Source organism: Symphodus melops (assembly GCF_947650265.1).
Source record: "Symphodus melops genome assembly, chromosome: 1".
NCBI lineage: Eukaryota > Metazoa > Chordata > Actinopteri > Labriformes > Labridae > Symphodus > Symphodus melops.
The window spans coordinates 16,516,599-16,541,941 of record NC_136691.1 but is presented as its reverse complement, the minus strand read 5'-3'; the positions used below and the strand labels follow the sequence as shown (position 1 = coordinate 16,541,941).

The window sequence follows — 25,343 nt, the reverse complement described above, 5'->3', positions numbered from 1 at the left end:
AAAATCAGGCCATGAAGACACATTCATAATCATTGTACATGGTCAGAGCAGTTACACTCTTGGCCATTGACATTTTCATACTTCACAGGGTAGGGTGTCAACTGAGATGTTTTCACACAAGAGGTGTAAAGATTTGGATAAAAGAGGAGAAGGTGCAAAGTGAAGAACTGCTACAGGCTATATTAACAAAGGTGAAAGGTTCAAGTTATCCCAGGGCATCAAGTTACACATTAAAACTTATTATGGGAATGGGAATATGGGAAAAATGTGATAATGTTTGTGTAAAGATTTTTACATTTTGACACTATTACTTTAAGATACACTTGATTTAAATATAAGTGATGCACATGATTACAAGAATACAAGATTTGACCTTGTAAATACTTTAGTATAGTAATGGTATTCAATTGCATACTGCAGTGTCAAATGTAGGAGAGACCCGTACTCAGGCCTGGGCCAGAAGTAGCCTATGGGACTCCCAATATAAACACAACGCTTTGTTTCTCTAAGTCTGAGTTGTCATTCAGGTAGAATCAGAGTGTTCAAAGTTTCAAAGTGTTCCTCAAAGTCAGGACCAGAAGACAGTATGAGTCTGCGATCAGATATCTTTATTCGTCAATTACAGATTCACAAAGCCACAAGTTGCCAAGCTGGAGAACTGACACAAACATCAAAAACATCCCTAAACCCTTTGATTGAGATGTGAAGAAAAACTTCTTTACGCCTTTTTCACTTTATCTCAGTGGTTGGCATGATTTTTATCTATGCCTCTTTTTAACTCGATCCAGTCCATCAACAGATTCACATGTTTTTGTTAATCACGGTCTTATCAGTCTCTCTTTTTTCTCCGTCTGCACTGTCCCACTTGGTGTCTTTGGTACTTTCGGCCTTGCTATCATCTTCATCATCAGTACGGAACTGAGACTGCACAGGCAGAGCTACTGTTGTTATCTGCGCCTGTGGCTTGGCAGACCTAGATGTTAACATCTTGACTTGTGACTTTTACTCTCAGCTCCCTACACGCACAGAGGTGCAGATTACATTTTTCTAAACAAAGTGGATTATGTTAACAGTTTATTGTATAAGTTTTATGAGCAGTTTTCTTGTGACCACACAATACAAGCAGTGATGATGACAATATAGATGCCCACATCTACAGGGCACATGTCCACAGAAAAAGACACTACAATACCCTGATCTTTAAAATGCTCTCACAAATAATCTGTTCATTTGGGGCGCTGGTGGCGCAGTGAAGGCTGCAGACCTCTCTTTCTCTCTTTCTATCTGTCTGTCTGTCTGTCTGTCTGTCTGTCTGTCTGTCTGTCTGTCTCCCTGATTTCTGACTGGCACAAAAACATGTATTGAAAAAAATTACAAAAATTATATAGTATCTGTTCATTTGGATAGGATGTGATGTAAATACAAAGCTGTGGTTATTTGTTAGATATTTATATAGCAGTGATGCTGGAGCTGACAACATATTATGTAATAACCTCTGGATATTATAGATCAAATTTGTGTGTGTAGAATTTGATTGCTTTTCTTGATGGAATGGTAGAGGGTGTGCTAAAATGATTGTTAGCAATCATAGTAATCACAGTGTGTGTGTGTGTGTGTGTGTGTGTGTGTGTGTGTGTGTGTGTGTGTCAGATGTAGCAGGAGGATGGTGGTGGGGAGCTGATCATTAGAGCTGCTGGGAACTGCCCTCTAATGTTAAATGGACCATATGTTGGAGATTCATGCCTGTATATATACGGGTGTCAAACGAAGCGTTGCACACAGAAACAAGAGGATTGGCTGGAGAGGCTGGGAATACAATTAGTCAAGGTCTGTAGAAGGCAGGTCAGGGGAATTTGGGACTGAATTTAGGAATCTACAGGTGTAAGATCAACCAACTGGAATTCATTTAAGTTTGTGTTTTTATCACCGACTGGACAAACATGCAGGACAAATACACATCCAAACTGTCACCTGCTGTTGATTTTTGGGCAGGGATTTACCTGATGATAATCGGTAAGTACTTTATCAGATTGGAATTCATTTGTTAGATCATGTCATCTCTCATTGAAACATGAAATATATTAAATCTTTGAATTCATTGTGTGTACGAGAGATGCAACAATACAGTCAGCCAACTGTTCAATACATACCTTGGTTTTTTGGTCATGGTTGACAGTTCGGTTCTGACGGTCCAGTAAAGTGTTTCCAGTTCAGACCAATGACCGCATGTGCGTTTGTTTATGTGTTCATAAGGTTTATATAGAGTTTTATACCACGTAGGCCGATATGGTCTTATCTCAGGCTGTTTAATTTAGGGATGGGCACAAGCACTCGAGTACTCACCACTGACTCGATTATTCGAGTTCTAAGTCATTACTCGCGCACCTGTGCGAGTGCTGCTTTTGGCTCATACAGCGTTTTTCTTGTATCCCAGCTCTTTATTTTTGCCTCACTGAATATACTAGCAAGGAAAATAATGAACGGGATACAAGAGTATGACTTCTCCAGCCACGGCTTCAGCACACACTAGCCAGATGTCAACAAAAACAATAGGCAGCTATGGCAACTCTCAAGGGACAAATTTGACAGAAAGCAAAAGCACAACAAATACAGAACTGATGATAAAACGATGAAATTAATGTTCAGTGCAAGATTTGTGGCGTTAAAATTGCATACCAAAGAAATATTACCTCGATGCTTAAAACACAATTGGAAAACAGCAGAGAGCGAAACAGGCAGTCTCGCGTCACGTCATTAGCGCTGTTAGCACACGTCGTTAGCCTGCTACCTGTTACCTGCTACCTGTTACCGAAACGGTAACTGGAGATATACTTCTATTAAGTTTTATAGACGGAGCTTCAGAGAATTCAGGGTGTTTGACGAGCCGGAGTACAAGCTACCTTCACGGAGAACAACAGGAACGGGACTGTTCTTTGAGAGTGTTAAGAAACACAGCACGAAGTACATATAGCCTACGCTGCTATCGTGACATGACGATCGCTTTCTGTTGTTTGCTATTTATTTACATTTATCTTTAAATATTGTATGTTTATGTCATTTTACAGGAATAACAGGCATAAAGGTATTTTACTGGGTGTTAATGTAATTTGACAGGCATAAAAAATCTTGGGTCTGATGCAAGATTTTTTTTATGATAAAAAATAATAATGATGCAAATAATAATAATCTGCGCGTACTCGAGTACTCTTTCATTAGGTAATTAGAGTACTCGACTGCAGAGATAACAGTAAATTTCCATTCCTAGTTTAATTACTGCCGGACTTCCTTCTCTCTGAACTCCATCCTGTCGGGCTGTCTCTGCGGACGGAGAACGCAGCTGGTAGTTGTTGATGGACGAGGGTGCACGGCGCGGTCACACTCCAGAGCGGACTCACTATCCACACTGGGTGATGGCACCACAGATGTGAAGTTATGTCAGAAGGGTTTCCATTTAAGAAGACGATATGTATAAAACAGTGTGTACAGATGAGCCCCTACGAGGTGAGACGGGCTGTGAACAACATCAACCCCAACAAAGCCACTGGCCCAGATGAAGTACCAGGACGGGTTCTGAAACACTGCACGGGTCAGCAAACAGCAGTGTTCACCGACCTTTTCAACACCTCCCTGACACAGGCCACAGCCCCAACCTGCCTCACGTCAGCAATAATCACTCCTGTACCAAAACAGACTGCAATCAGGTCACTGAATGACTACAGGTCAGTGGCACTGACACCAGTAGTGATAAGTTCTTTGAACGACTCGTTCTGGCACATATATACAAGAACAACATCCAACCCTCCTTGGACTAACACCAGTTTGCATACAAGGCAAACACACTGTCCTAACACACCTGGATCAGCAGAACAGCTACGTGCGGATGCTGTTCATCGACTACAGCTCTGCTTTCAACACCAAAGAGATGGCCAAGAAAGGACTCCAGAGATTCCACCTCCTGAGGAGCCTGAAGAAAGCATGACTTCCACAACAGCTGCTGGTGAACTTCGACAGGTCAACCATCGAGTCTGTCATCACCTATTGCATCACAGCATGGTACTCTGGCTGCATCCTTGAGAACAGGAAGTCTCTCCAGTGCATCATAAGAACCGCAGAGACGATCACCAGCTGCCAACTCCCCAGGTTAGACCCCATTTACAGGTCACGTTGCACCTGTAAGGCAGAAGCCATCATCCGTGACATCACACACCCTGGACACATCATGTTCACCCCTCTGCCCTTAGGGAAGCGCTACACGGTGCTGTTAGCGCACACCAACAGACTCCGGAACAGCTTCTTCCACAGAGCTGTTTTACTCATGAACACACAAAAGCAACTCCCCACCCCACCACTGACTCTCTGCAAACACTCCAGCAAATGTCCCTTTCAACTCAGTGTGTATTTAATTGCAATATATTTATTGATTCAGCAGATGTACTCTTCAACGTAGTGTATATTTTAACTGCAATATATTTATTAATCAGCACATGTTAACTTCAACCTGTGTATATTGAACTGCATACGGTCTATTTATAACTGCATTAATGACCCATATTCATATTCTTATAGTCTTATTTGTAAATTTGATTATAGAATTATACATTTTTAAGATTCTGAAATTATTCAAAAACTTAATAACATTTTCACCAGCAGCCAGGTGAAGATATTTTCTTCTGTGCACGCCTCAGCTTGGTGTTACACTGATGCAGCAGGAGGGTTTATTGGTTCTTGCTGATTAGCCTTGACAACAAAACATCCTTCCCTGTGCTCATTGTGCAGCAAACAGTTCCTCCCATCGTTTGGATTCTATGACCTCCGCAATAAAATGAGGCTCCATCCGACTGATGAAATTTGCAGCGCCTGCAAAATTAAATAAAAGTACTTTGGGAAACATTTAAATGCTCGAGCTCACATCATACACCACAACCCAGAGATGAAATAAGAGGAACAACGGAAATCAACTGCTGACCCATGCACACAGCAGCGCCTTACTGACTGCAACCTACCAATTCTGAATCAGGCAATGAAAATAAAAGGATCCCTTGGTGTATTCTAAAAGACTTTCGCCTCAATGGCCTCATCCACCATGAAGACTTTTTGATTTATGGTCCCATAATTCTTTCTGACAAGATTCTGATTAAAAATCAATTTGCTGTCTGGGCCTGTCAAATTGTGATCAAATGAAAATATTTAGCAAGTTTAACTTATATATCCTTTGTATTGTATTTTCAATATTTTATTCAGCAGTTGGAAATGTGACAAATATGGAAGTGCCATTTTGAACACTTTTTATTGAACTTTTTAATGTCAAACAACAATAACTTTACACTCTCAAGTAACAAAGTACACAGCAGACTGGAGCAGATTCTGAGATAATCACCCTTTTGCAACAGGTTTGAATCAAAAAATATTTTTAATTAAATTGTGACCACAGGAATAGAAATTGAATTGGATGGTAAAATGTTGAAAGATTGAGACACACCTACAGTATATTAGGATGAATGTAGAGCTGCAGAGTGCACTTGGTCTGCTGCGTTGACATCTTCCCTGGTGTGAAGAAAATCACAAAAGATGATCCAGCGTTAGGTTGGTTCAGTCCACAGGCTGTGAGGAGATCTGATAAAACCAATTTGCTGTTGGCTGTCAGCTTTCAACTAAGTCATTTATTCATCCATTTTATTCAATCATAACGTCCATGCAATAGCAATAACTTCTGAAAATAAATATAAGCCTTCACAAATCTATGTTTTTGATTCAAACATTTCTTTCAAGTAATGGTAAACAACATGTTAAGATTAGGGCAGTCAATGCCAAAATCAAAGCTCTAATCAAGTTCGGAGCTTCCTTGAATCAAACATTTTGATTTTACACATCACACTCTCATGTCAGATCGTGTCTCGACTCTGTAATGAATAGATTGTCAAATCAATCACTGACACATTAATTACACTATTGGAAGTAGACGTAGAAGTAGAAGTAGGTATGCAGGACAGGGAATAAGCAAGTCATTTTTTTCCACTGGTAGGGCTCACTGGTAGGGCTGGGCAAGTAGTCGAAACCAACATTCAGACAACATCATGTTCCAGCATCAGGCAAAAATAGAAGCCCTGAGAATACGTATCTGCTCTGGAGGGCCGCAGACTGCCAGAGCTCAGGCGCAACGCATCAGAAGCACACACTGTGCAATCATTTATCATCAGAGACAAAAGATCTGGAGCTCTGTTTGCCCGTTGTCACTTTTAGGTTTAACCAAAGTACTGGTACATATTATAACTTATTTCAACCCAGTCTCGTCAATCTGCGTACAAATAACACGACATTACACTTTCGAATTACGTGCCATGCATACGCAATTTTGTGTGCATATGATACGACGTGCAACACATCCCGACTGGTTAAGGAATGGATTCTGGGATGGGTAACCCCTTGACTCCTGACAAAAGTTATGTACATTCTTGTGCTGTCACGCTACTTCGCTGGTGAGGTCATAACTTTGAAAGGTAAAACGTGCGCTTCCGCTCGCTATAAAAGTTAGTGGCATTTGGGGTATGCGTGGCACGTAATTTGAAAGTGTAATGTTGTGTTATTTGTGCGCAGACTGTGAGACTGAGTGGATGTATAATTAACTATTCAGTCAGCTATCAAATATGTATTTATTTCATTTTGTGTTTCAATGTTGGAAACCTTGATTATGCCTGACATCATTGCTACCCAGTCTCACCCTGTCAGCCGAGAACACAGGTTATTAATTTAATACTTGTGTCGGATCAGTAAATGGCGTCGGCAGATACTCCAGTCCTAGTATCTGTATCAAAACCTTAAAAGCAGGATCATTGTATTCTCACAATAACGACACAAGAGTTTAATTTACCATAACATCTGGAATATAAGTAGCAATGGTATAAAAACAAAAACCTTATTTTTGAAAGTTTTGTAGAGGAAAAAAAAAGGTTTAAATTGTGTTCCTGTGAAAGGATTTCTGTTGTCAACAAACAATATCCCAGTTTTAATAGTTAAGTATATTTATAGTAGAGTCCGTGTCAGTGAACTATGAGGGCAGAAAACCAAAATAATTGTTCATTAATAGTAAAATGTTCGATCAATCGTGATATTGCTTTCAGTTATAATCGTCCAGCCCTTGTCACTGGTACTTCTTATCAAATACCATTAACTCTTGATGAATGCAGGTGAACACAGAAGAAACGTCACATTCAGCCTTTTTCTTCTACCTTCAATATTTTCAAATTATATTGCAAATAGAGTAATATTGCCACAAAATAGCCACAGTTTCTTAACCATCTTATATTGAACATACACTACACTTGACATCTCATTTGCCTTTCCTGACTGAAACAAATGCAAAAGCTATTTACTGCACCAATAAATTAGATTTTCAATTTTATGGCACTCATTGTACAAAAATGTTTGTGTACACATCTAAACAAGAACTAACGAAACTTAGTGTGTTGGCTATTTTACAGGGACAGGGAATAAGCAAGTCATTTTTTTCCACTGGTAGGGCTCACTGGTAGGGCTGGGCAAGTAGTCGAAACCAACATTCAGACAACATCATGTTCCAGCATCAGGCAAAAATAGAAGCCCTGAGAATACGTATCTGCTCTGGAGGGCCGCAGACTGCCAGAGCTCAGGCGCAACGCATCAGAAGCACACACTGTGCAATCATTTATCATCAGAGACAAAAGATCTGGAGCTCTGTTTGCCCGTTGTCACTTTTAGGTTTAACCAAAGTACTGGTACATATTATAACTTATTTCAACCCAGTCTCGTCAATCTGCGTACAAATAACACGACATTACACTTTCGAATTACGTGCCATGCATACGCAATTTTGTGTGCATATGATACGACGTGCAACACATCCCGACTGGTTAAGGAATGGATTCTGGGATGGGTAACCCCTTGACTCCTGACAAAAGTTATGTACATTCTTGTGCTGTCACGCTACTTCGCTGGTGAGGTCATAACTTTGAAAGGTAAAACGTGCGCTTCCGCTCGCTATAAAAGTTAGTGGCATTTGGGGTATGCGTGGCACGTAATTTGAAAGTGTAATGTTGTGTTATTTGTGCGCAGACTGTGAGACTGAGTGGATGTATAATTAACTATTCAGTCAGCTATCAAATATGTATTTATTTCATTTTGTGTTTCAATGTTGGAAACCTTGATTATGCCTGACATCATTGCTACCCAGTCTCACCCTGTCAGCCGAGAACACAGGTTATTAATTTAATACTTGTGTCGGATCAGTAAATGGCGTCGGCAGATACTCCAGTCCTAGTATCTGTATCAAAACCTTAAAAGCAGGATCATTGTATTCTCACAATAACGACACAAGAGTTTAATTTACCATAACATCTGGAATATAAGTAGCAATGGTATAAAAACAAAAACCTTATTTTTGAAAGTTTTGTAGAGGGAAAAAAAAGGTTTAAATTGTGTTCCTGTGAAAGGATTTCTGTTGTCAACAAACAATATCCCAGTTTTAATAGTTAAGTATATTTATAGTAGAGTCCGTGTCAGTGAACTATGAGGGCAGAAAACCAAAATAATTGTTCATTAATAGTAAAATGTTCGATCAATCGTGATATTGCTTTCAGTTATAATCGTCCAGCCCTTGTCACTGGTACTTCTTATCAAATACCATTAACTCTTGATGAATGCAGGTGAACACAGAAGAAACGTCACATTCAGCCTTTTTCTTCTACCTTCAATATTTTCAAATTATATTGCAAATAGAGTAATATTGCCACAAAATAGCCACAGTTTCTTAACCATCTTATATTGAACATACACTACACTTGACATCTCATTTGCCTTTCCTGACTGAAACAAATGCAAAAGCTATTTACTGCACCAATAAATTAGATTTTCAATTTTATGGCACTCATTGTACAAAAATGTTTGTGTACACATCTAAACAAGAACTAACGAAACTTAGTGTGTTGGCTATTTTAAATCGCACTTTGAAATGTGAAGGAAATGAACTGATTAAATGACTTGCACAAGTGTTTCTGGTTTGTTTATATACTTTTTCATGTACTATGTCCTACTTTGATAATTTAATATAAAGACAAACCCAGATGGAGGTTCAACTATACATTGCACCTGAAAAATAGATGTCTTGTATGCTACTGTGAAGTAACAATCATATTTTAGTTTCAAACAACTGCAAAATAAATAAAAAACATATGAATTTAAAAAAACCTCAAGCTAGTATGCAAACGCTGCTCAATGACCACTGATTCTTCGGACCACATCGAGAACATATGACAGTAACACTGATATATATTAATGCACATCTCAACCATACCGTTACTACCATTGTTTTAACCGGTCTTACAGAGTTACACTAGCATTTGCTAAAGCTAATGTTAGCTAGCTAAAATGGCCATGGATAAACTTAAAAAAAGATAAATGGTGCCTTTTTTAAAAAGTAAAATTAGTAATAGAGACACGTGTTATAGTGTTATAATGTTTTCAAAGAGATAATCCAGAGCAGTCAACTCTAAAATAAAGCCAGCTTCCAATGCTGCTCTGTACTCCCCCTGCTGGAGACACCTGGTAATAACCCAGGTACACCTGAAACAATATTGATTTTCCCTCATATGAATCATGAATCATCATTTTGGTTGACAATGAAATCTCAACGCAAAATAAACATTAGATCAATATCAAAAATCAATGACAACTGACATTAATGATTCATTTCTCAGTCTTTGATGATGATGTGCAAATGATGATGAAATCTGACACTGTCTTGCCTGTATCATAAGAAGTTTTTTTTTTTACTAAGAAAGAACAGCATCAACCAGGCTTGCCGGTTCAGACTGAGCCAATAGTTATCCCTCTCAAACAAAGCTGATCACTGATATTTATACAGCATTGGTCAAAACAACAATCAAAGGAACCTCTAAGTCCTTTTTAGACTCAAGAAAACACTTTCCCAAACTCCTTGCTCTCATTGGGGTCCACAGGGCCCCATACATCCAATGTAGGCATGACTCTCAGATTTTATGTCTTCCTGTCTATTTTAAGGAGCATAACATGGTTTTTTTCTTCTAATTTTAAACAGTTGTTGTCCAACGCATCTCAAAAAAGATCTAAAAAGAGCAGTACTATCTTTGAACTTCAAATAATTTATTTCAAATGTAACATTTATGACACTGATGTTGAAGCAACACTGATCTATAGTTGATAAGAGTATGATTGATTAGCATTGTGACACTGATGTTGAAAAGAGGTTGATTTATAGTGAAGAGGGAGATGATGATGTGATTGATAAAACAGCAGTTTATAGTTGACCATCCTGTAAAAAAACTGTTGGACTCCCTCTTGGCTTTCATTTAATTTAAGAAGCTAAGACTTTCCTTAGAGCTGGCACAGATCACACGTTTGTATCCCAGATGTTACAGTATATAAATAGCCTTTTTATATATATATTTTTTTTCAAACAAGTGATTTATAGATTCTTACCAAAACCCACCTTTTTATTTCCTTAATCTTTTTCTTATTTTACTGAAAGCTTGCATCTCTGAACTATACAGGTGGTCAGAGAGAAAACTCCAAAACAATATTGTGAATGTGTTTGCAAACAGTCAGGCCATTGTACCGCGTAGCTGTTAGGGTTTTGTGATCGTCTTTGTCCCTTTAGTGCACCAAAAATCAATTTATGCGGCTTTAAGGGCTGACCAAGGAAGCTGGGTCAAAATTGAAAGGTAAGGATCTTCTAAAGTCAACATGTGTTCAGATCTAGAGCTAGATCCATCATTTTTAAGAATAGTTGTAAAGCGATTTCTACAGTCTAGCTTTTCACATAAATAAACGTTTTAATCCATCCCAATTCCATCAAAGTGTTGAATCCCATCAAATAATTTCTGCTGTGAAATGCAAATTGTTGAAGCCATAGTGCTCTGTCAACCTGTGTCTGCATTTAATTAAGTTAATGAGTAATTGAGAATTGCTCTTGAGCTCAGTTCGGAGACAGACCCTTCTTTTTATGATTGATGTTTATTCATAAACCTGTGTCGGTTCTCATACAACTTTGAGAGCCTCTTATTTACTTCCTGCCTGGGGAGTCTGGAGGGTTGCTGCACACTGATGTGTTTCTGTTGTGATCTACTTACATGATTTGACACGTCACCCTGACATAATAAATGAAGCACAACAATGAAGTTATTCTTGTATTGTGTGACAAACACATACACATATGCAAACAGTCATTCAGGCTCTAATGACATTTTCATGCATGGAATAAACACTCAAAATATCTTCTTTAGTAAATGTGGTGCCTGTGGTTTCCATGACACATGTATAACTATATACCATAGTGTTTATTCACATTTTAAGTCACTATGTATGTATTTGTCTTAAAGAAGGGATGTCACTTGTAGATGACAGATGCACATAAAAAACATCCTCTGATTCAAATCATTTAAAATAGCTTTCAGTGTACACATTTTCTGCTTGTGCATTGTGATGGTTTCTGTAGTAATCATCACAAGAATGTAGAGTTTAATTCTCAATATACGCTAATTAAATAGCAATTAACAGTAGGCTATAGTTTCTGTATAAAGAAAAACACAGCTAAAATTACATCAGACATGGGAATCTTCTGTGTATATGGATTACAGAAAGAGCTAATCATTGCATAAATAATTCATAAGACATAAAAGTACAGTAGATCTCTGATAACTCCAGCAGCAACTGAAGACCACTACATTTGCCAAAGGCTATTTGTCTGTCTTATATACACTCAACAAAAATATAAATGCAACACTTTTGTTTTTGCTCCCATTTGTCATGAGATGGACTCAAAGATCTAAAATTCATTCCAGATACACAATATTACCATTTCTCTCAAACATTGTTCATAAATCTGTCTAAATGTGTGATAGTGAGCACTTTTGCTTTGCTGAGACAATCCATCCCACCTCACAGGTGTGCCACATCAAGATGCTCATCAGACACCATGATTAGTGCATAGGTGTACCTTAGACTGTCCACAATAAAAGGCCACCCTGAAATGTGCAGTTTTTGCTTTATTGAGGGTCTGGGGACTCAGAACCAGTCAGTATCTGGTGTGACCACCATTTGCCTCATGCAGTGCAACACATCTTCTTCGCATAGAGTTTATCAGATTGTCAATTGTGGCCTGTGGAATGTTGGTCCACTCCTCTTCAATGGCTGTGCGAAGTTGCTGGATATTAGTGGGAACTGGTACGCGCTGTCGTATACGCCGGTCAAGCACATCCCAAACATGCTCAATGGGTGACATGTCCGGTGAGTATGCTGGCCATGCAAGAACTGGGACATTTTCAGCTTCCAAGAATTGTGTACAGATCCTTGCAACATGGGGCCGTGCATTATCTTGCTGAAACATGAGGTGATGTTCATGGATGTATGGCACAACAATGGGCCTCAGGATCTCATCACGGTATCTCTGTGCATTCAAAATGCCATCAATAAAATGCACCTGTGTTCTTCGTCCATAACAGATGCCTGCCCATACCATAACCCCACCACCACCATGGGCCACTCGATCCACAACATTGACATCAGCAAAGCGCTCACCCACACGACGCCACACACGCTGTCTGCCATCTGCCCTGAACAATGTAAACCGAGATTCATCCGTGAAGAGAACACCTCTCCAACGTGCCAGACGCCATCGAATGTGAGCATTTGCCCACTCAAGTCTGTTACGGCGACGATCTGGAGTCAGGTTAAGACCCCGATGAGGACGACGAGCATGCAGTTGAGCTTCCCTGAGACGGTTTCTGACAGTTTGTGCAGAAATTCTTTGGTTATGCAAACCAATTGTTTCAGCAGCTGTCTGAGTAGCTGGTCTCAGACGATCTTGGAGGTGAACCTGCTGGATGTGGAGGTCCTGGGCTGGTGTGGTTACACGTGGTCTGCGGTTGTGAGGCCGGTTGGATGTACTGCCATATTCTCTGAAACGCCTTTGGAGACGGCTTATGGTGGAGAAATGAACATTCAATGCCCGAGCAACAGATCTGGTTGACATTCCTGCTGTCAGCATGCCAATTGCACGCTCCCTCAATGCTTGCGCCATCTGTGGCATTTTGCTGTGAGACAAAACTGCACATTTCAGAGTGGCCTTTTATTGTGGGCAGTATAAGGTACACCTGTGCACTAATCATGGTGTCTGATGAGCATCTTGATGTGGCACACCTGTGAGGTGGGATGGATTGTCTCAGCAAAGCAAAAGTGCTCACTATCACACATTTAGACAGATTTATGAACAATGTTTGAGAGAAATGGTAATATTGTGTATCTGGAATGAATTTTAGATCTTTGAGTCCATCTCATGACAAATGGGAGCAAAAACAAAAGTGTTGCGTTTATATTTTTGTTGAGTATATGTGCAGTACTGTATGTGCCTATGGTTTCTTGAATACAACTTCTGTTTTCATGTCTGGGTCCAGAACATTCAAACAAGCTGCTTTATGTTCATGTTTGAATTCATCCACTCATACAGTCAAAGGAATCCCTCAAGGGAACAAACGATTAGGCCATCAGTGCCGCAGGAGGCACATAGACCATCTTCAAAGCTGTTGCAAGAGTGTTTTATAAACAGCATGTCTCTTCAACATGGCCTGGCGTCAGTCCCAACATCCATCTCTCTATCAATTTGCTATACTGCTAATCCTTACATGCACTGATCCCCACTGACATTAGGTGAGAAGTACACCCGGCTAGGCCAGCAGTTAATCAAAGGGGCTGACACACAGAGACAAGCAGGCAAATTCAAGGCAATAAAGAGTCACCAGTTTGCCAAACCTGCCTGTTTTTTAGACTGTGGAAGAAAAGATGACAACCAAGAGACATACCATGCATACACAAAGTAAGGCTGCAGCTGGGTTTAACTGTTGAACTATAGGTGCACTAATACATGGCTAATAATTCCTTAGTTTTAATTCGCTTAATCCTGTGTAGGGCTGATGAGTTCCAACAACAGCAAGACTTTATTTCCCTTCCCAAAAAATGTTTGCAACAATTCCCTCTCTCACCACTCTTTAAACCAAGCCTCCGTTTATGATTCTGCTTTGAATTGGTTGGAAAAAATTTAACTCCCTAACTCACTGAATGTTGGAGTGAATTGAAAAAGCCCACCAAAGCCATTCAAAGCACTAAATATATGTGCAGTATATGTGGAATTTATCACCACAAATCTGCCTCGAGGAAAGTGTGCACTGATGTCTTGAAGTGTTACAATCATGACAGAAAGTTAATGTATAATGCATGAATGCCATGACTTGTGTCAAAAGTGCTCTGGGAGGTGAAATTCCATGAGGACTATAGAGGGACATGCTTTTTCACAGATTAAAAGGACTCTTAATAAAATGAGCACATGTTCGACCAATGTTGCCGTTTGTCTCAATTAAATTGCCACAGGCTTATGTAAGAGTGATATATTATGTAAAGCAGGTTGAACCATAGAACACATCAACCAATCTCTCTAATGGAGGATTCATGAGCAGAACATATGCAATTTCATATCCAATAGATTTCTTTTTTTGGAGAGGCACATGATCTGATCGCTCTGTCCTGCAAAAAGTTAAATGATACAATTTTAAACATGTCACATTTATGGATAACCTTCAAATATAAATGATCATATTTAAATGTATGTAATCCAGTAACCTAATCAAATCTTCCTCCTCCTCATCACACATGACCAATGCATTTTCAGCTGAAAACACCTTTTTTTTTCATTGACTGAACTCTTAGATTATTGATGCCTCTCACTTTTTTTCAGATATGCATGAAAACTGTATGTAAGTCTAAAACAATTTATATGACTCTTGATGAAGTTGGGAATGCGAAATCTTTGTTACTTATTGATTGTATTTGTTTGTATGGCTTTGTTTTCTACATGACTTAAAGGAATTAATTGACACTTTACAAAATTACATTTTGCTTAATGCTGAGATGAATAAAAGCAGAAACAGAAGAGATTCCCTATAGCCTGGCTGGTAAGAAAAAGAAAAGAAAATCCTTTCAAAAAGTTTAAATAAGTCTCATAGCTCCCCAGAACATGTTACTTCTACTCAACTTCTACTCCTGTTTTACAACAAACCTAAACCATTCTTTTGCAGCCCTGCTCAGAACAGGCTGTTTCTGTGTCTTTAGCTTGACATGCAATGAGCTTAATCTGACTAAGCCAATCTCTGGAACAGCTTAGGTGACTATATAGCACAATGCCCTATTGTTTACAGTGGAAAGGTGACTCAGAGGGTACTTGTCTGGCTCAAAGACCACGGTAAATAAAAGGAGAGGCACAAAAATGGCACTTAGGAAGATGAGGTTTGGATTTAGTTATGTAAGTGAGTTGATGTGTAAAAAGTGTATTGTGAATGTGTGTGAAAGAAGAAGATGAAGCAACAAAACAAGGCACATGCAAAAAAGTCTCTGAGCAGACTCAGGTGGCAGCTTTTAGTGACTGTGAGCGTTGGGTTCAGGTGCTCTCAGTCAGGCTGACTGCACAGCCATGTCTACCAATTGCTTGTGCCTTCAACACAAAATAAAGACACAACTTTGGATTAAAATCTGCCAATACCAACACCTATGACACAAATTAAAAATAGTTAATTAATAGTTTATCCTTTTTGTCTGGCTGTGCATGAAGCAAAGGTGAGAACCTACTCTGTGAAGTTAACTGGGCATTAACAAAAAAAGTCCAGTCAAACCACATTGAGTTAGATGAAACGGGAAAAAAATAAAAAGGGCCGCTAGAAGGCAAACAACTCAGCAAAAGCAACAAATTTAACAAATAATCGACTCAAGAGATCAAACTCTATCTGTGACAATGAAGAAGGGTTAAACAAATATGACGTACATGGAATTTATAAAGCAGCAGTTTCTTTTTGTCAATATAAGGTTGTTGAATAGGGGGTAGGAAAGGCAGGAAAAAGATTTCACAAACACTCAGCCTCGCCACTCTATTTTGAGCTGAGAAGAGTCTGGAGTTAACCAGGCATGGTATGAGAACCAACAAGTCCGCGAGCCAGAAAGGGGGGAAAACCCGACGGGGACTGTACACAATATAAAGGAAAGTGTTGTTGAATTGACTGGAGGTAGGGGAAGTTACTGAAGTATAGCATCTCATTGCAACCCTTGTATGAATGATCACATCTCAGAATTCACAGCACACTGCACCTCAAACAGAAGACTTACGGAAGGAGCACATGCTCTGATGATCCCTGGCCTTTGTTGCAAAAGGATTAGAGAAGAAACAGAAGACTTCAAAAGCTATTTATTTTCGTAAAACCACCATGTATGTATGTATCACCCTCCAGCAATGGGTGAGATCAAGAAAAGGATAATGCCTGATGAGGTTTAAATAATCAGGAATTTATGAAGGCTGTGGAGTCCATGAACCTTCCACATCAGCTTAGGACTGTTGCTTCAGAGTCCAGAACTTAATGAACATCTTGATGGACAATATCCGGCTTAAACTATGTTCACAACAAAAGAAAGACGGCCTTTAAATCAGGGGTTCTCAATATTTTTGAGAACATAGACCCCTTTCAGGTGAGAACATTTTCCCATTCAATATTGTAACGGTGATACATTACAATGAATTAATGTACATGGAATATTTTTTCAATGATAGAATTAGACTACATTTATACTTTATCAGTAATTACGTTTTTAAACGTTGAGAACTTTGATTTGACCAGAGATGGTAGGTAGTTTCCCAGACAAATGGCAAACCAACAGGTTTTGCAGTGATGGAAGCAGGGAAGTGAACCGGTTCAGATATGTAACTGACTCTACCGTTTTCTAAAAAGCTCCACAAGCAGAAACATGGTAACGCTAGGATAAATATTGGAGATGGTTCTCGAAAAATGGAGAGAGGTTAGAATGCAGAAAAATTACAAGGCCGATGTAGAGTTGGTTAAACACTGAAGCTTCAGTGTCCAGGACATTTAAACATATAAGCACTTCCACTCTAGGGAGGAGGGGGGGGGGGGGGGGGGGGGCAGCTCTCTCCAATGTTTTGAATTTGGACAGCAGCACATATTTTAAGTACAATCTGTCAGTTTGTTCCTTTAAGGTTTCACAAATTACTGAATTTTTAATAATAGATGAATTATCTATATTTCATAATACATCCGGCTCCGGACAATTGTGCAATAAAGTCTTTCTGAAGAAAGGATGTCTAATAGCAGCAAGAGACTTCATGTTGTAATATTGTAGTATTATGACTTTATTCTTGTATTGTTCTAAAGTGTGCTCTTTCATTCCCTTCTGTTTTCTGTCCTGCAGCCTTTTTATCTATCTTGGGAAATGCAGCAGTCTTGGTAAGTGCATCTCGTCGCCTTGCCGTTCTCAAAGCCCCCGAGCTGCTGACGGTGAACTTGGCTGTCACAGACATCGGCATGGCCCTCAGCATGTACCCCCTGTCCATTGCCTCAGCCTTCAACCACTCCTGGATTGGAGGTGACGCTTCTTGCCTCTACTACGGCCTGATGGGCATGATCTTCAGTGTGACCAGCATCATGACTCTTGCTGTGATGGGGATGGTCAGATACCTGGTGACAGGAAGTCCTCCAAAGACAGGTAATGTCATGCTAAATGAGATTTAAAGATGATTAAGTAACCTCTAAAAATAGATTTAAAAAAATACTGTACAAGAGCAAGATGTTAAATCAAATGTCAGCAGGATTTTCCCTTTTCTTTCCCTTTTCCCTTCTTTCCCCAAAGCCTTTTTATTTGAATAATTAGGGCTACTGACAGCACATTAGGCTAGGATTAGACTCAATAAGCTCTTGGGAAATTGTTGATAGTTAAAGACCAAATTAAGATCAAGTCTTTCTGCAGAGCATGGCCTGTTGAATAATACATAAAACTGAAGCAATATGGAACATTCATGCTGATGCTCATTTCCTTTGTGCACCAAGTACTGATGTGCAGTGAATAGGTTATTGTATGAGAACGCAGGAAGAGTTCTGACTGCTAAAGCAGCTAAAGGGAAATGTCATGCTGTGTTTATTTTGGTAGTCCCTGTGGTCAAGCAATAGGTTTTATTTCTTAGATACATATATTTCTAAGAGCCTGTCCTTAACATAGTTTACATTTCTACATACTGTTTACTTTTATGTGGCCACTAACCCCTCAATAAACCAAAGGGTACAATTGTTGATTAAAAGTAAGGGTTCTTAATAAATACATTCCCACCAATTTGTTGGTTTTGGTTTATATTGGTCAAATGGAGGTATCTTTATCAAATAGAGACAATTTCACAAAAACTCTTGACAGTACGTAAGAGTTGTGGTGTTTTTGTCCTGTCAAAAAATCTATGTGACTTAGGGAATGGCTCAACAACCACTAGTTGAACCTAGACATTTTTGTTCTTTAACACAACAAGAAACCTACAACCCTGTGTAAACGTGATTATTGGTGCAGCACAAATCAAACTGTTGCAAAAGCAACAACATGAACGTGTGAAAAGATAATAATAGAATAAATTAAGGTCAGTGCTCTCTTACACATTACAAGTGAGCAGAAAACCAATGTCTTGATCTGGCTCTTAATACATGGCGAAAACAAGGTAAACAAGTTTTAACTAAACAGTGCAAAACTTTATTACAAATATGATAAAAACAACAACAATTTACAACAAGAGTAAGGTGTGCTTGTCAGTTAGTCGGTTGGTTGTTGGTTGAGTTTAGGATGTGGGTGTAAAACAAACTAAACAAAGGCATGGCGTCACGAGGAGTCACATTGAGTGATTGAGAGGTGGATAAGAGAGAGCATGGGATCTTAAAGCTGAGAGTCTGGCGTCAACCCACACATGACCTGCAAGACGACAAATAGACAAACTGAAGGGGTAAACCACAACAGCAACCCCATCACACTGAAGTGAAACAATGGTATACAGCAGCAACAGATATTTCCAACCCAGTAAATGTATTAGACGAGAGGCACTTTATGACCACAGCTGATATGCTGCTAAGCATAGCAGCAATGGGAATTTGAGCTTTTTTGTCGTTCAGCCTCATTTCCATTCATTACTATTCTATCACAAGACATGGTCATAATTGTAGCACTAAAATGGTAAGCTAAAGATTAAAGGATTACACAAAAAATAATAATTGCTTTTATACAGGCTTGTTGAGATGTGGTGTGGTTGAACTGTATACACACAGTTGTGCTGAAATTCAGTACAACAACCTCTTGTGTTATTTTAACATAAGCTACTTCTGGAAACATTTTGACAAACCCCAGTCCGTTTCATATCTAGTCAAAAACATTCACCTCAGAAACATAGATGCAGGTAGATCTTATTTGAGATGATTTTGCCATAAATTGTAACAAAAGGCAAATCTTTGAACTCAAATCAGATTCAAAGTCAATCACACTGCACATCTTTGACTGCACTGCTATGGTTTTGTACAGGTATCATCCCCTTATATAAAAGACAAAGGATTATAGGAGGAGGAGAAATGATGCATTCCTCACTGATTTATTACTTTGTTTGTACACAGGTATTAAGTTCCAGAGGAGAACCATTAATATGGTGATTACTGGGGTCTGGCTGTATGCGAGTCTGTGGGCCATGTTTCCTCTGGTGGGCTGGGGAAGCTACGGGCCCGAGCCGTTTGGACTGGCTTGCTCAATAGACTGGACCGGATATGGGGCGTCTCTAAACCACTCCACTTTCATCATGACTCTGTCTGTTCTCTGCACATTCCTCCCCTGTCTGGTCATCCTTTTTACGTACTTTGGTATTGCCTGGAACCTACACAGGGCCTACCAATCCATCCAGAGCAATGATTTTCAGTATGGCAATGTGGAAAGGAAAATCACTCTTGTAAGTACACAGATGATCAATGCTGTATTGACTCACTTTTTTTCTCTCCCTGATGAGAATATTGTCAGGGCAGAGGAAAATTTCCACATGGCATAATTTGTGAAATGCAGATATTGATTAAGAGGTTTAACTGCTCTTGCAACACGCTCTCTTTTTCAAAGCTACCACAGACAGTTAATACTGCAAAGACCCCCGAAATGATTCATGTCTTCACATTTTTCTTTTCATTAAAGACTTGATTCCTCTATTTAAACTTTTTTTTCTTCTTATGTTTATGAAACGTAAGAAAATAGGAGAGATAATAAAGTACATTAGTACACAAAAAATAAGATATGGAGACCGTAACAACAAACACTGAGCTGCTGAAAGCTCTGAGCTGAGCTCTCTCGTTAGGGTTGGAGAAATACCTGTTGCACTACCCCTTGGTATAAACCACTGATGATGATGGAGATATACAAGTTTCCTCATAAGATGTGAAAGCCTATGTTGTATGTCTGTTCAAAGCATAAGAAGTGTGTCAGTGCATATTAATGAGTTAGCATAAGACGAAGAGGGTGTTGTGACAGGGAGCCTAAAACGTGATTATAATGCAAACATTTCCCATGACATTTTGAAGCTGGTACTGCTATTGTATTGATTTTTAAAACTGAACCAAACATTTGCCTTCATCGACAATGGAGTGGGCTAGTTATGAAACAGAAAATTAACATTTAAAGGGTTTTTGTAAATAACAATTAAACCAAGTAAATCAGTCTGTTGTTAGACTTTGGTCAGGCTGCAAGGAGAGTGTCTACAGGGAGCAGGGGAGAAAGTGTTTCATTGATCTGCAAATTGTGCTTAAAAGGCACTTAAGGTCAGGGACAGGTCAATCTGTCACAACACCATGGTTTCTCGGAAAAAAAACAGATTTAGTTTTAAAGATACGTGAATGCCCCTCCTCGGCTACAGAGCATTTGTCTGAGCATATGCGTTTTTGTATGCGAGTGCTTTCTCTGTAACCCTGCCTTTTCACTTTGTTCTCTGACTCAATTGATAAAAGGTTTGAATAAAACACAAATTTCTCAGCTGGAGCTTGTATTCACATGTTCCATTTCTGAGATGTGAATTCATTAATTCTGTCTGTCTGGAAGCCCACCTTTTTATTTATAAAGAACCAGGACACTTGATTGAAGAAAATGGATGCCTTTTATCCATCTACTCTCCCAAGGCACACGAAATAGCTCAAACTGTTTCGTTAATTAAATATTTACCTCTTTGCAGACTATTTCACAGCCACCAAGCTGCTCCTGTATTTAAGTTGTATGGGAACAGTCAGAAGGAAAACCCTTTTCACTCAAGTAGCACAAATGAACTTGTAGGATAGGTTTTCATGTTGTGTAACATGGAACCAATGCATAGAAATTAAGATCTATTTATTGATTTTTTATTACTAAATAGGAAAATCCCTCAAGATTTAACCGTCAATAGTTATAATTTAAAAAGAAAATAATTAAAAACAAAGGACACGGACATGCAAGACAATGAAGAAAAATTATTCAATTATATTTCCATATAGGTAGATGCACTAAACTCCTTTCAGAGATGTTTGCTTTGAGCTCCATGCGTGTACATAAATACATTTTTCACTCCAACTTTCCAGCTAAAGAGGGGGGAGGACATTCATGTCCTGAGACCAGAACACAACCATGCTTCATTATGTTTTCTGTTTGTCAGTATGCTCTTCAATGCTCTTTTGTTGATATTGTGAACGTGTCAAATCACACACAGCGTTGATCTCAAGGCAAACATTTTAATCAGACGCTGTTGCTTTGTCCATTGCATCTGCATCAGTCGTTTGATGTCATCTTTGTTCTCCTCCCCTGAGACCTCCTCTCCCCACACTTCTCTGAGACTCCAGCTGTGAAGTAGATGTGTGAACAAGCAACTCATTAAGACTTCAGGGTCTTTCAGAAATATGACAATTTCAGGAGGGTATGTGAAAGCAGCTTATGTTAATGACTTAATATGTAATAAACTGTCAAATCTCTCCTACAAGATAGATTAACTGAATCTCATTTTCGTCTCACCCGGTCTGATTTACTTGTAATGATGTCTTTGCCAGGGTCACACATTACCTACTTGTTCTTAAAAGCTGAGTTCTTGTTGCTCAAGTAAATGGTTCCTTTGAAAAAACACATCAAATGGGTCTTTGTACATGATGACAGCCCCTTCTTCAAAAACAGTGCTTAAAATAAGTATATGTAATACACTTATTTTAAGCACTGTTTTTGACTAGCAATAGCTCACAAATCATCAGCATGACAACACAACATCCTACTCTGGAATGTAGCGTAACTATATTCTCTGAAGTTTCAAGTTAACGTTGATCAGATATGAGGCTTTATGCTAGATGCTTAGCTTCATCAATTTGATTATACACTTGTTTGCTTTGTAAGTAAGAACTGATTGGAAAAGCAGATAGATGTCTTGTGACTGTAAATCTAGTTTAGCCTTTCAAGTTTCACTAAAAACAGTGGGAAATCCAATAATTCAACCATTTACACTTAGATTTTTGATGTTTAATTAAACTAAAACAAAAAACTAGTCTTGTGTTTTTCAGAGGGTTATTCTCCTATCAGTTTAGTCACATTCTTAATTTGTCTATGATTTGTCACAACTCTCAGCAGTGTAGCATGCATAAACAATCTCCTACAGATTGACCAGAATTTAAACTAATTCCAATTTAAACCCATCCTTGGGAAAAACACAGGAATTTCCCCCATGAGACAGGGGTTCACATCCTGTGTGAAGAAAAATAAAGTAAGAAAGATGGTCTTTTATCATTGATGAGAGCCATGCCAATATGTTTTCTGAACCTACAGTATTGAGCATAGTTTTTTGTCCAAATCTCTGTAACCACAATGTTTCTTGTAAATGCCATATTAAAAAAAGAAGGAAGCAGACCCTGCTGTGTGTTCAATAATCTAGCCTCTGTTGGAAGCCTAATATTTATGGCACAGACATGAGTGGTATTGATTGTCTTATCCAACTCTCAACATGAAATCAAAAAAGCCTACTTTCAAAAATGTCCAACCATACTTAGATAATACATACTACATAATTTAGCAGAGTGCAGTTGCCCCCCCTCCCTCTTTCTTCCTTTTATGGATCCCTATGGCCTCCTTCACTAAAGTCATTTCTTGCACACAACCCCTTGTTTTATTCTCTTTGCTCTTAATGCCAAACTGTTCTTTCATCTGCTCTTCTTTGATTCAGATGGCTGTGATGATCAGTTCAGGCTTCCTTGTTGCCTGGACCCCCTATGTGGCTGTGAGCTTGTGGAGCATATTTCACGAGCAAGACACCATGACTCCATTCGTTACTCTGTTACCTTGCCTCTTCGCCAAGAGCTCCACAGTGTACAACCCTCTCATCTATTTCATCTTCCAGCGTACGTCCCGGCACAAGCCCCTGTACCTGCAGAGGTTGAGGCTTTGTTGTTCCCTTCAAGCCAATTCACCTGCCAAAGGAGGTAAACTGGAAGACAAACTTGTCAAAGGTTCTGAACGTACCTTATTTGGAACAAGGACAAATGAAACCTGTACTGGTCTAATGGGAGCTCCTGGGAAAATATGTGAGATTATGCCTTTGGCGGATACTATACCTATGTGATGAAGTTTGCATTGTTATTTGAATAACTTAGCACGTTTAATTTTTAAAATTAAACGTGAAACATTTTTTTAAAGTTTTGGGGAAATCCCCTTATTTAAAAAGCTGAACAAAACAATCAATACCACTGACTCCAATGAAAAGCAAATGATTAGTTCAATAGCTGGTTTGAGATGTGAGAAAGATGTGTTCTATATGCCAGATAATTGTTTGTTGTGTTTTCCAACGTTTTTAACCTTGTTGCTATGCTAACGACTAGGAGCTCTAGCTATTAAGCAGCTTTTTAGCTTCGTCAAGACTTGTAAAGGGATGAAACAGCAAGTTTTTAAAAAAAAATATGTAAAAAAAAAAAGTCACCACAGGGGGGGACAAGAAGCAGGATGTGTTATTCTCAAATAGCACAACTGAAGGACGGGAAAATGTAGCAGAGTGTGACCTTTCATTTGGCCTCCAAAGTGTTTTCTGACTACAGTAAACTCAGACTCAGAGTTTTCCTAATTCCCAAGGCAGTCTAAGTGTACATGTTGCATCGTTTCAACCCTGCATGCTGAGCTAGGTCAACAGCTGCCTTAGAAATAGTCAGTGATGAATTATAATGTGTATGAAACAGTGGTACAACTTAAAACTACTTTATTATCATCAAGTCATCTATACATTTTACAATATACAACTAAAATCAACAATACACAAATAACACATAGGACTATATCAGTGTCTGGACTGTACAACTTGTGAAACTTTGTTTGCAAATTAAAAAAAGTTCCAAGAAACCAGTTGATAGAGTTGCAACAGGCCACATTTCTCATAGACAAACCATCCACAGTCTAAAACCTGTACTGCTGACTTCATTCTGAACAATTTTCTAGCATTTCTATTATTCTGACATGCTGTACATAAACGAAACAAACATTGGCCGGGTAAAGGATTGTTTTACATGCAATTAGCCACAGGGGACTTTATGTAATAAGCACACTGATCTGGGTATAAATACATATTTGTTTTTCATCAATAAGATTATGCTAATTGGATCTTGAGAACAGCTTGCAGCATAGGCATGTTTTTGCATCAAATAAGTGTAACTGGAAGATGGTTAAACTGGGTGGAGGACTGAATGGGATAATGCAGGCTCCATGGTTATTTCTGTCTCTCATAAAAAAAAAAAATCAGGGAGGAATTATAGAGCTTGGATAAAGAATAAATGAATGTATTTAGTCCACTGTGCATGCGCCAAAGTGAACTGCCAATCTTTTTGAACCCTGCAGTTCATGATAAATAATTAAGGGCCAAATGGAGACACTTACTATGAGAGGTTCGATTAAAGGCAGGGTTGGCAAATTTCTCCAGATAAACTTTTTAAGATCTTGGTGGAAATTGTCTTTAGGTCCTGACAGAAATTAATAACTAACGTGCTCTGAAAGAGAAACAAAAAAAATCAGTCATCTTTAGCATTTGTAAACTCGTAAAAACTTTGACCAATGTCTGCCATGCGGTACAAGTTTTATGAACCAATCATGTCTCCCTGACTCGCTTGTTCTCCACCCCTTGCATTCGCGAGCTCACACTAAAAGCATGAGCTGAAATCTGCTTCTTAACCAATGGCGCTAGTGCATGTAAGTGACAGGCATGACTTTTAAGCAGTCCCTCCAGGATTTCGCAGACTTTTGGGGGGATTGTTGCGGCCTAAAATGCCTGATTTCGCGGCAGCTTTTCCAAAAAATTGCAATGCATGTTGCGATGTTTTGAGCTGCAATTACTTTCTTGCACACACTTCAATGTGACTGAATGATATTTTAACCTGAGGAGAGCGATTCACTTTGTGAAGCACATTCATCTGTCTCAC

At 38.9% G+C, this 25,343-nt stretch overlaps 1 protein-coding gene across 1 annotated transcript; it reads left to right on the top strand.

The window, feature by feature from the left end:
- Positions 1-1,940: 1,940 nt before the first annotated feature.
- Positions 1,941-23,506, top strand: opn8a (opsin 8, group member a; the record flags this gene model as incomplete). Its single annotated transcript, XM_079363493.1, has 4 exons — positions 1,941-2,013; positions 17,308-17,601; positions 19,530-19,855; positions 23,111-23,506. 4 exons carry the CDS (start codon positions 1,941-1,943, stop codon positions 23,504-23,506), a joined length of 1,089 nt encoding a protein of 362 aa, XP_079219619.1.
- Between the last annotated feature and the right edge of the window lie 1,837 nt (positions 23,507-25,343).